Below are 10620 nucleotides of genomic sequence, written 5' to 3'. Positions count from 1 at the left end.
ATAAGGCTTAAATGCCTCAACTAATTGTTTGTGCCTAAAACACACTCAAATTTTCAGGAGGGTGCTATATTTTATGGATAACATCAAGAGAGGTTTTGTGTACTTTTTTTTCTTTATATTTTGTCACCAAATAAATCTTATTGAAAAAAAAATTTACATTTTACCATTCTAAATTATATCCTAATTAACGGAAAATCTAACGTTGGGATGCAAAGTGTAACAATTGTCATAATTTGTGATGCAAAATGTGCATTCAAAAATTTTAAGGCGCAAAGTATAATCTGAAATATAATTTAAGATGGTAAAATGTAATTCTCAATTAAAAAAAAAAAAGGATTAAAAGAAGTCATGCCTAAAGGGCCTGGATCAAAACATGAGCAAAAGCCCAAAAATAAGAAAATTAAGGCCCATTTCCACTTGCACAGAGTATGAGCTGCCATTGCCACATTCGAAAGTACTAGAAAATAGAAATATATACCCATTAAAAAAAAAAAACTCTAGGTAGCACGTGTCTCGCTTACAAACACGGTCACATGCATTGTGCGTGATACCACTAGTAAGAAGTAGAAACCCTAGCTCGCGGCGTGTTGGGGTTTAACTCTTTTAAAAGCCATAGCTAGGGTTTAAGAGAAAATCTTCGATACACACACACACACTCTCTCTCTCTCCACCATTTTCTTTCATCTCTGAAAATATGGGTTTCTGGGGTAAGCCTTTTTCATCAATGTCCCTAAATCTGTTAACTAATCATTTCTAGGTATTCTTTGTTTGTATGTATCTTTTATGTATTTGTGTGTGTGTGTGTGTGTTTTTTTTCTGGTTTTGATTCTCAGGAATTGAAGTAAAACCTGGCAAAACATACCCTTATCACTCAGACAATGTTGAAGGAAAGCTTCACGTTACTCAGGTTCTGTTTAAAAAGTTTTGAAGTTTTTACAAATTGGGTATTTTCCATTTGAACTATATACCTATAATTATTTGGTATAATTGACCCATCAAATTTTTTTGGGGATTTTAGAAATCTGTATATTGAACTGGGTGTTAGAGATTTTATATTAAGAGTTTGTAAGTCAATTTTTGCTTGCTAATGTATGTTGTGTTGCGTGCAAATTCAGGCAACATTAGGCCTTGGCTCATCATCAGCTGAAAGGTGTATACTTCAGTGTCATGTAGGACACAAGAGCCCAATTTTCTTGTGTTCTTTGTTACCGGATAAGAACGAGACGTGCCCGTTAAGTCTTGAGTTTCAGAGTGATGATTTAGTAGCCTTCTCAGTGATTGGCCCTCGAAGCATTCATCTCTCTGGTTATTTTGTGGCCAATGAAGGAGACGGTGTTCTTGATGACTATGATTCGTATCCTTTTGATTGATTGTCTTGGAATTGATTTAAATGGAAGTTCTATTACTTTGCAGCTTTCATTGCAATTCTTTTTTTTTTGCTTTGCCATGGTTTATATTCCCCTTACTACTATGTGAAGTGATTCTTTTGGGGAGGATATTGCTGACACAAACTCAGATGAATCATCTGAGTTTGATTCTGAAGATGGATATGAGGATGAGGATGATTTCATTGATGATAGTGATCTTGACATGTACAACCCTTCACATGTTCCAAATAGTGGAGGTAGGTTGACATTTTGGAAGACTGCTAACTTCTAAACTTCATTTTTCTTCTTCTTGCTACTTATCTGGTCTACATTCTGTGTAGTGTTGTCTATGTGTTATTTAATATTTTATGTTTCAAATAAATTAGCATATTCTTGGGATCCAGATGTGACTAACTTAAAAGAATTGGATTTCATATAAAAGGAAGCATCAAATTGAATGGAAGTTTTTGAGAAAAAACTAGTCATTGATTTTTCAGTTCTTTAACATTGGAGGAGACTTTTCTAGAAGATTTTTATGCCTTGTGCACCAAAAGAATTATATAGGATTATCTGAAACTTTGTATATTGGTTAAGGTTGTGGTATCTCTAAGGATCAAATCATATCTAATAAAAAAATTAGAAGAGTTCAGGTGTGTGTGTGTGTGAGAGAGAGAGGGCAGGCTACTTGCTAATAAATTTGATAATTGCATAAAATTCAGACTCAAGCTGGGTCAAAATTCTCCCCAAACGCTGCTACAATTTGGCTCTGGTTAACCCCACCAACTCAAATCAACACAACTAATCCAATTTGGATTGGTTTGGCTTGCTTCTGCATCAAAGTATGGCAGACCTGATTATGTGGGCAGTGTCCAGGTTGAAATGACAGGTCATGAGGTTATATATACATAGAACGCAATTGGTTCTAATTTTTAAGTTGGTAAGCTGAACTTGAGAATGCAAGGTTATAAGAGTACCTTGATGAATGTTAAGCTTGGGTGGCCTTGTTGGTAGTAGCTATATTTTTATTCCTATGTTGTTATAATTATTAATAGTATCAGTGCTACTAGTAAGAGTTGTGTGGAAACTGAATTAACACATTATGGAAATTGTAGATGAAAAAATTAAAGAGTTGTCCCACTCCCCTTCTATAAGGAGTGCTTTATGTTGCGCTGTCTCGTTATCATTTGAAGGGGGCTGGTATTTTTTTGATCTATAATTTAGGATGGGCTTCTGATTTCTGATGTCAGTGTATATGTAAGCATGCATGTGAGTGTTAGATTTTTTTGGAATTATCAATTATCCATGGTAGGTTTGGTTTTTATAACCTGACCCAACTTGCATCTTTATCAAATATCATGTACTCTAAGCCAATGTTGTAATATTTTTCACTGCATTAGCATAGTGGGGTTGAACTGCTTTTGTGATTATGTACTTTTGCCACATTGGTTTGTTGGTGACTCTTCAGTGTACAATACTCACAATCAAATAGTTATTAGTAAGTCATACATTGTACTAGATATTTGCTGTCTTTGACTTCTTTTTTTGTTTTTTCCTTTTATTGCAGTTGTAATAGAGGAAATAGTGGATGATGAGAAGGCTACAAATGGCAATGGCCAGCAAAAACGAAAAAAGAAGAATCGATCAAGTGATTCTGAGGACCATAGAGAATCTCAACAACAAATTGTTGTCAAGAGTCATAGTTCCCCTGTTTTGGAAAGTGAAGATGAAGATGGTTTTCCGGTTTCTACTGAGCATAAAAGCAACTTGAATATTCAGAAGCCTGAAGCAGAAGCAGAACAGAAAGAAAAGAAAGCATCTGAGAAAACCAAGAAGAAGAAGAAGAAAATAAAAGATGGTGATCAAGCTACTGGCTTAAAAAGAAAGGTTGAAAGCGTAGACCAAGACGATCATCCAGAAAGGTGTGATGGATCCACCTATTTTCTGTTACCATTGATACTTGCTTCTAATTGCTCTTTTTTTTTTTCTTTTTTCTTTTTTCAGTTTTTTTTTCTTATTTTGGTCAGAACTTATGTTATTTTTTCCATACTTGATGCACTTGGTATATAGTAATGTAGCTTCAAAAACTTTTTTTCTCTCTTAATATTCATTCTGTGAGCTACTTATCAAAAAAAAAAAAAAGTATCCTGTGAGCTGGGAAGCCTTCGAAATAGTTAATTTAGTGTCTATATGCTAAGCCATTCCTAAAAATAATGTCAGGCAAAAGAAGAAAAACAAGAAGAAGCGAAAAGAACAGGCTAAAGAGGGAGAGGCTCTTGAATCTGGTAACAACACCGAAATCAATGTTCCTATTGAGGATGAAAAGCAGCCTGAGTTAAAGAGGAGCTCCAATCTGAACCAAGCTTCACCTGTTGAGAATGATCATGATCATAAGCTATCTAACAAGAAGTGAGAACAGATTTCTCATTTTTTTAGTTGATGTATTTGCCTCTAAGGACAGTTGAGTATATATCCTGTATGCTCAAACTGTGCCCTTGAACTTTTCTTGTACATCTTGTTAAATATATGCATTTCTTCTATACTTTATCACAAAAAAAGAAAAAGAAAAAAAAGAAAGAAAGAGAGATTTCTAATTGCTATTGTTGAAATTCATATAGTTTACATGTTATTTACATGAGTTTTTTCTGTACATGTGCACAGGGACCTTGATGTTGATATGGACAATGTTACTGGGAAAAATTCCTCGGAGGAAAAAAAAAAGAAGAAAAAGAAGAAGAAGTCAACTACTCAGGAGGGTGAAGGGAAAGCTACTGTGGATCATACTGTTTCAGCTGTGGGAAATAAGGAGGTAGAGGAAAAACAAAGCGAAGTCAAGTCATCTCAAGTGAGAACCTTTGCAAATGGGCTGGTTATTGAGGAGCTACAAATGGGCAAACCAGATGGCAAAAGAGCTTCTCCTGGAAAACAGGTTAGACTTTGTTTACTACTGGTGGTCAAGTGCCACATTTAAGCCTTGGCCCTTAACTTAAAAGATATTATGTTTCGACAGGAGTCATTTATATTTCCTTTTGGTTTACTGACTTTTGAATATTTCTCATATTAAACAAAGTAAAGCATCAGGTGTACTAAAAATAAAAAATAGCATGAGGTCCAAAATTCGTCTAATAAACTCCAAAAAAACATCCACATTAGTTTATGTATCCATTGTGCAAAATGGGATTTTGCTACATTGCTTGTGCAAATATACAAGTTATTATAGCTTATGCAAAACAATTTTGTATTGTTTCTTTGTGTTTCCCGAGGGTGAAGGAAAAGAGTAGACGGTGATTTTTCTGTGTGAAAAGAGAAAAACAATTTTAAAAAATCATGAAAATTGATATTTAATGAAATAGCGTATGGAATAAATAATCAAATGTGGGTGTTTTGAAAAAATGGTTAGGTAAAATTAAAAAAAAAAAAAAAAAAAGTAGATTCATATGCTAAAATAGATAAGAATTTTTGAATGAGCTGATGCGAATGCTCTAAGAGCCTTTATAGTAAGCTGTTAGATGGAGTTCCCATGGCCTATAATTGCTAAGAAACTTTAGTGGGACAATATAAGGAGTTAAAATTCACAGCATTAATCACTCTAGTCAGTGTTATGCTCATCCAGTGCATGGCTTCAATGGGGCTTCAGCTTTTCTATTGTTTGGTCCTAGTCAGTAACTTGCGACACTATAAAATCAAATAAATTTTGTGGTGTAGGCCTGTTGCACCTGGATTTTTATCTCTGGCTGTTGTGTTATCCAATGCATTATGACCATGAGTTTATATTAGATCTTTTTTTCCTTTCTTTTTTTATAAGCAACAAAACTTTATTAATGAAAGAAGAGGCCCAAGTATGCATGGAGTATACTATGGATATTGGTTAAAACACAATCAAGCTCTCAAGTTACGAATATGTATGAATAAAAGACATTCATAGAATAATAATCTAGATTTATTTGCAAGTTCTTGTAAACAGAGTAATATCATCCAATGAATTTTTATCTTCTTTCAATTAACTGTAATTGTTTTATTTTCAGGTCAGTGTCCACTACATTGGCAAACTTAAAAGCAACGGCAAAATTTTTGACTCGAATGTGGGAAGGGCACCCTTTAAATTCCGTCTAGGTACTATAAAATTTGATATGACGAATGTCTGGAACTCAGGTTTGTTTTCTGTGGTAACATTTTTTTTCTTTTGGTCTTGCAGGTATAGGACATGTTATTAAGGGATGGGATGTTGGTGTTAATGGTAATTTTCTGAAGGACTAAATCTTGATTCTACTTGTCTGTACATTTAATATCCTCTGCAAAGCAGCTTTTACATATTATTATGTATACTAAATCCTCAGGCATGCGTATTGGGGACAAAAGAAGACTCACTATTCCACCATCAATGGGGTATGCAACTAATTGAATAGTTCGGTTTTGCATTTGATTTAAAAAAAAAAAAAAAAAACGTTTTGCTTTGCATTTTATTGTCTTGTTTCTTGTATTGTTCCACCTTTGGTGGGACGATAAGTGTCGATGCACTCTTTGTGGCTCCTGTTTATTTTTGGTTATAACAAGCAAGGGCCTCACCCTACAAAGCTTTGGATGTCCCAATCAGGCATGTTTATATAAATTCTTTTTATGCAGCTATGGAGCTAAAACTGCAGGGAAGATACCACCAAATTCATGGCTCATGTTTGATGTAGAGTTGGTTGATGTTCGTTGATGATGTTGCTTTTGTGTTTTCCTTGTAAGTTTTTTGAGGTTCTTGCTTTCTGCAAAAATTAGAGGTTTGTTATCATGAGGATGTAAGATTACGAAAAAAATGGAACCATTGTTTCAATCTGGGAACTGGTTGAGCAAAAATTTTGTTTGAAAATTCTAGTGTTTGAATTATATATCAATTACTTTACTCATAAAATGAGTTATAAAAATTATTATTTTGTGCAATATTTTCCAATCAGACAATGTGCAATAAAAGTGCTCGTAGATGTGAGCTCACTAGGATTACGTATAAGTGTGTAAAATCCTCGTTGAAATTTTTACACATAATGTTACTTGGTTCATACTTGTGAATCATTTTTTTTTTTTTTTTTGAGGGAAAACTTGTGAAACATGAAACATTGTATTGGGAATGTGAATTTTGAAAGTATGTTACAGGGGACAAAAAATGGATGAAGTGGGATTTATACTTAGGATACTCCTGTATGTTTGAAGTTATGGGAACATGAAACATTGTATTGGGAATGTGAATTTGGAAGTATGTTAAGAGTAATGATATGTACTTAGGTTCTCCTGTCATTGATCTACAAGGTTCTTGGAATAATAAGGAAGATAATGTTGCTAAAAATATAAGTTAAAGAGTAATGATATGTACTTGAATAGGCTACTGTTTGTTTGTTTATATATATATCAAGAATAGAGTCAATAGACTAGTTAATACATCAAGAATAGAGTTTGGCATATCAAAAAAATAAGGACAGTTGCATTAAATCTTAAATGCAGTAGTTTTTCAAGCATATTCAGTTACTTGTAACAAAAAACATTTACTTGCAACAAAAAATTTTAGTAGGTTATGTTAAAAAATTCCACGTCTGGCTAACTTGTTCAATTACTGCTACCTAAATGTTGTGAAGAGAGTGTAACCACGGCTATTAGTAAGGGTGTGCACAAAACTGACGAACTGAAAAAACTAGTTGAAACTGATTGAACTGTTGCCAAAATTTCGGTTCAATTTTGTTTCGGTTTCGGTTTTTAATTTTTAAAAACTGAAAATTTTAGTTCGGTTTCGATTTTAGGTTTGAATACAATGAATTGACCGAAACCGAACCGAACATATTATAATATATTTTACATAAAATATATAATATATAATATTTGGGCATCAGGCCTCTTATACATATTTGGGCTTGCCATACATGTTTGGCCTTTTCATTTTTTTTTAAAACCATTTGGGCCTTTCTTTTATATGATCTGGCCCTTTCTTGTTTTTGATAGGAATCAATGAATTATTGGAATTAGATCCGGCCATTTCCCCTTTTCCATGTTTTCATTTTATTTTTAGAATAAGTAAGTATAATTTAACTAATTACTAATTACATATATAATTAACCCAATTAAACCTAATCTAATTTAACTATAAAAACAAAAGTTAAAAACCCTACCCAATACCCACAGCCCACACATTTTACTATCATCACAACATCCATTCTTCAGCCCTCCTCTTCTCTCATTGCTCCACATGCAGCCTCCACACACCGGCCTTCCTACACCAGCCTTGGCCTTCCTACGCTGGCCTCCACTCGCCGGTCTCCACACATCGGCCTCCCTACGCTGACCTAATCTTTTCATTCTCACAATGACCCTCTCTCTCTCTCTCTCTTTAATTTCTCCATAACTTCCTCTTTCTTTTTTATATTCTGGGGTTATTTAATATTGAATCAATGCTATTTTTTCAATTTTTATGTGCAAATAAAGTTAGGGTCTTGAAAAAATCCATGTGCTTCGTTGCTTGTGCTAGTTGGTTTCTTTATTAAAGATTAGATGAGAAGGGAGATCAGAAGAATGCCATCACTCTTTTTGCTTGGATTTAAGTTTGCTAGGTTTATATTTTTGAGTTTGTTCTTTGTTTCTTTTCTCTGGGCCAATTTTTTTTTTCTTTGTTTGCTTTCTTAGAAAATAAATGATAAGGAGACCGAAAAAACCACCGAAACCGACCGAAACTGAAATCCAACCTAAACCGATTGATTTCCAATTACTTCGGTTTGTTTCGGTTGAGAATTTCACATACCAAAAATTTCGATTTCAATTGGCCAACACTTAGAAAACCGATCGAAACCGAACCGATTACACCCCTAGCTATTAGCTAGCCTCCACCTTAATGATGGGAGCGAACAAGACCGTCACTCTTCTCATTATACCACTTATTTTGGTGCTCTTATTCCCTCCCTTGTCAAAGGGTGGGATCATGGGTGACATCATAAGATATTAAGAGCCTGTTTGGATTGCCCAAAACCTATAACTTATATCTCTATCTCTATCCTTACTATAACTCGATATCTCCTAAGAGCATTCCCATCAACTGTTTCATAAATATGCTATTTTGACACATTAAAAAGCCTACTTTATTATTTTAACACATCATTTTACAATTCATCATTTATCACATCTTCTATTTTTCAATTCTATACATTAAAATAATATTTAAAAATATTTAGAAAACCATTAACATAAAAAAAAAAAAAAATACAAAATAAAAACCCATCACCATACACAAACATAAGCACAGAACTGTAATAAACCCACCACCATACACAAGCACAGCCCACCACCACCACCCATTGGTACAACCCATCACCATCACCCACAGGTACAACCCGCCACCACCAACAACAATCCACCAGCTGCCACCAACTCCCAATACTACTTTTTAAAAAAATCCCCAAAATCAACACAAAACTCTCAAAAAAAAAAAAAAAATGAAGAGATGAATCAACTCCATTTATACAACCCAAATCACATTGAATCAACCAAACTCCACCACCACCCATAATCAAACTCCATAGCGATAGTCGATCTCAATGGCAATGATCTAGGCGGAGAAAAAAGGAAAGAGAGAGAGATAGAGAGAGAGGCGCAGAGAAAAAAAAAAAGGGAGAGGTGAAGATTCTTAAGAAGAAAGAAGAAAAAGGGAAGAGGGAGTGACAAAAGATAAGGAAGACGCATAGATTCCAGAGAAAGAAAGAAGAAAAAAGCAAGAGGGAGAAGAAAGAAAAGTTATAAAAGAAGAGAGAAAATGAATATATATATATATATATATATATATTTATATTAGCATTTTTGTCTGTATCGTTCTAAAGATGGAATGGTACTATTTATGTGTGCTAAATATTATAGCATTTAGAACATCTCATGAGAATGGTTTTTTTGGTGTTTGGTGTGCCAAATGCCAAATTTAGAAGAGAGAAAATGAATATATATATATATATATATATATATATATATTTTAGCATTTTTGTCTGTATCATTCTAAAGATAGAAAGATATTGTTCATGTGTGCTAAATATTATAGCATTTAGAACATCTTATGAGAAGGGTTTTTTTGGTATTTGGTGTGCCAAATGCCAAAAATTTGGCACACCTGATGGGAATGCTCTAACAAAGTGAAAATTAAAAGAACTAAAGTAAAGTGAAAATGAAAAAGAAATTAATTAAAGCCCAACAGTATTAACACTTTTGCCACTGAAACCCAAATTTCATGATTTGGAAACTCCAAAATCTTGTTCTCGTTCTTGTTACTCAAAACTAAAATTTTTTTAGTTACGTGATGAGAACATGACTCAAAAATTATGCCAAACAACCATTTCTTTTGTGAGCCACACATATTTTGGGTTTTGCATAATGAAAACTAAGTTATATAACTCAGTTTTCATTAATCCAAATACCTTCTAAGATCCTTTGGACACTCTTCATCCCAAGACAAAACACCCTCTTACAACTAGGGGTATGCAAAAAACCCGCTAACCCGACCCAACCTGTCTACCCGCCAGGTTAGGTCGGTTTTTAGTGCTTGATGGGTTGGATTGGGTTGGGTTACAATATATTTTTTTTTTTAATAACGGGTCGGGTTGGGTTTGGGTCATAAAATTACAAACCTGTCAAACTCGACCCGACCCACCCATCTTTTAATATATATTATATATTTAATAAGTTTTTTTTTTTTTTTAAACCAACTATAAAACACTTTCTCCAATCTATAAGTTAGTTTTGTTGAAAGTACTTTTCATTCTGCTTATAAAGCTAGAACTGTTGAACAAATTTTCTCTATTTCGAGAATTCATGAAAAATGTTGTTTATTTACTAAAAAGAATATTAATGATTTCATTGCTGCTAAAAAATTCTATTATTTACATATTGGTATGGTTCAAGTTGCTATTAAACCGCTTACCCGAAAGGGTATTAATACTTCTGTTCTCATGTGTTTAAGAGATGCTAGATTTAAGATTTTTAAAGATAACATTCTTGGTATGATCACTGCTTCTTTGTATGATGGTCCTGTTTATTTTAACTGTTATCCTGATCTTACTCTTGCTTTGGATGATCCTAATATTGTTAAAGCTTTAACTTTGAATATTGCTTCATCTGGCTATCACATGGAAGAGGGCAGTAAGCCTTTTGCTTTGATTTATCGCATTTATTACAAACTAATGGGTACTCAAATGAATCCTTGTGCTATAATGCCTAGAGAACCTTCAGGTAAAACCATGTTAATTCAATGTTC

At 33.6% G+C, this 10620-nt stretch overlaps 1 protein-coding gene across 2 annotated transcripts; it reads left to right on the top strand.

Moving 5' to 3' along the window:
* Positions 1-585: 585 nt before the first annotated feature.
* LOC115972340 (peptidyl-prolyl cis-trans isomerase FKBP53-like) lies at positions 586-6290 on the top strand. Of its 2 annotated transcripts, XM_031092602.1 has the most exons (11): positions 591-707; positions 834-907; positions 1116-1354; positions 1479-1624; positions 2932-3286; positions 3585-3773; positions 4026-4293; positions 5390-5477; positions 5560-5601; positions 5702-5750; positions 5988-6290. In XM_031092602.1, the coding sequence occupies exons 1-11, from the start codon at positions 695-697 to the stop codon at positions 6064-6066; spliced, it is 1542 nt and encodes a 513-aa protein (XP_030948462.1). In that variant the 5' UTR covers positions 591-694; the 3' UTR covers positions 6067-6290. The 2 variants fall into 2 exon arrangements, with proteins under 2 accessions (XP_030948463.1, XP_030948462.1); XM_031092603.1 differs by lacking the exon at positions 3585-3773 and having other exon boundaries at positions 586-707.
* The last annotated feature ends 4330 nt before the right edge of the window (positions 6291-10620 follow it).

This window comes from Quercus lobata, chromosome 12, assembly GCF_001633185.2.
Source record: "Quercus lobata isolate SW786 chromosome 12, ValleyOak3.0 Primary Assembly, whole genome shotgun sequence".
In the NCBI taxonomy this organism is placed as follows: domain Eukaryota; kingdom Viridiplantae; phylum Streptophyta; class Magnoliopsida; order Fagales; family Fagaceae; genus Quercus; species Quercus lobata.
The sequence above is the reverse complement of the archived record's forward strand: the minus strand, read 5'-3'. Positions and strand labels throughout refer to the sequence as shown.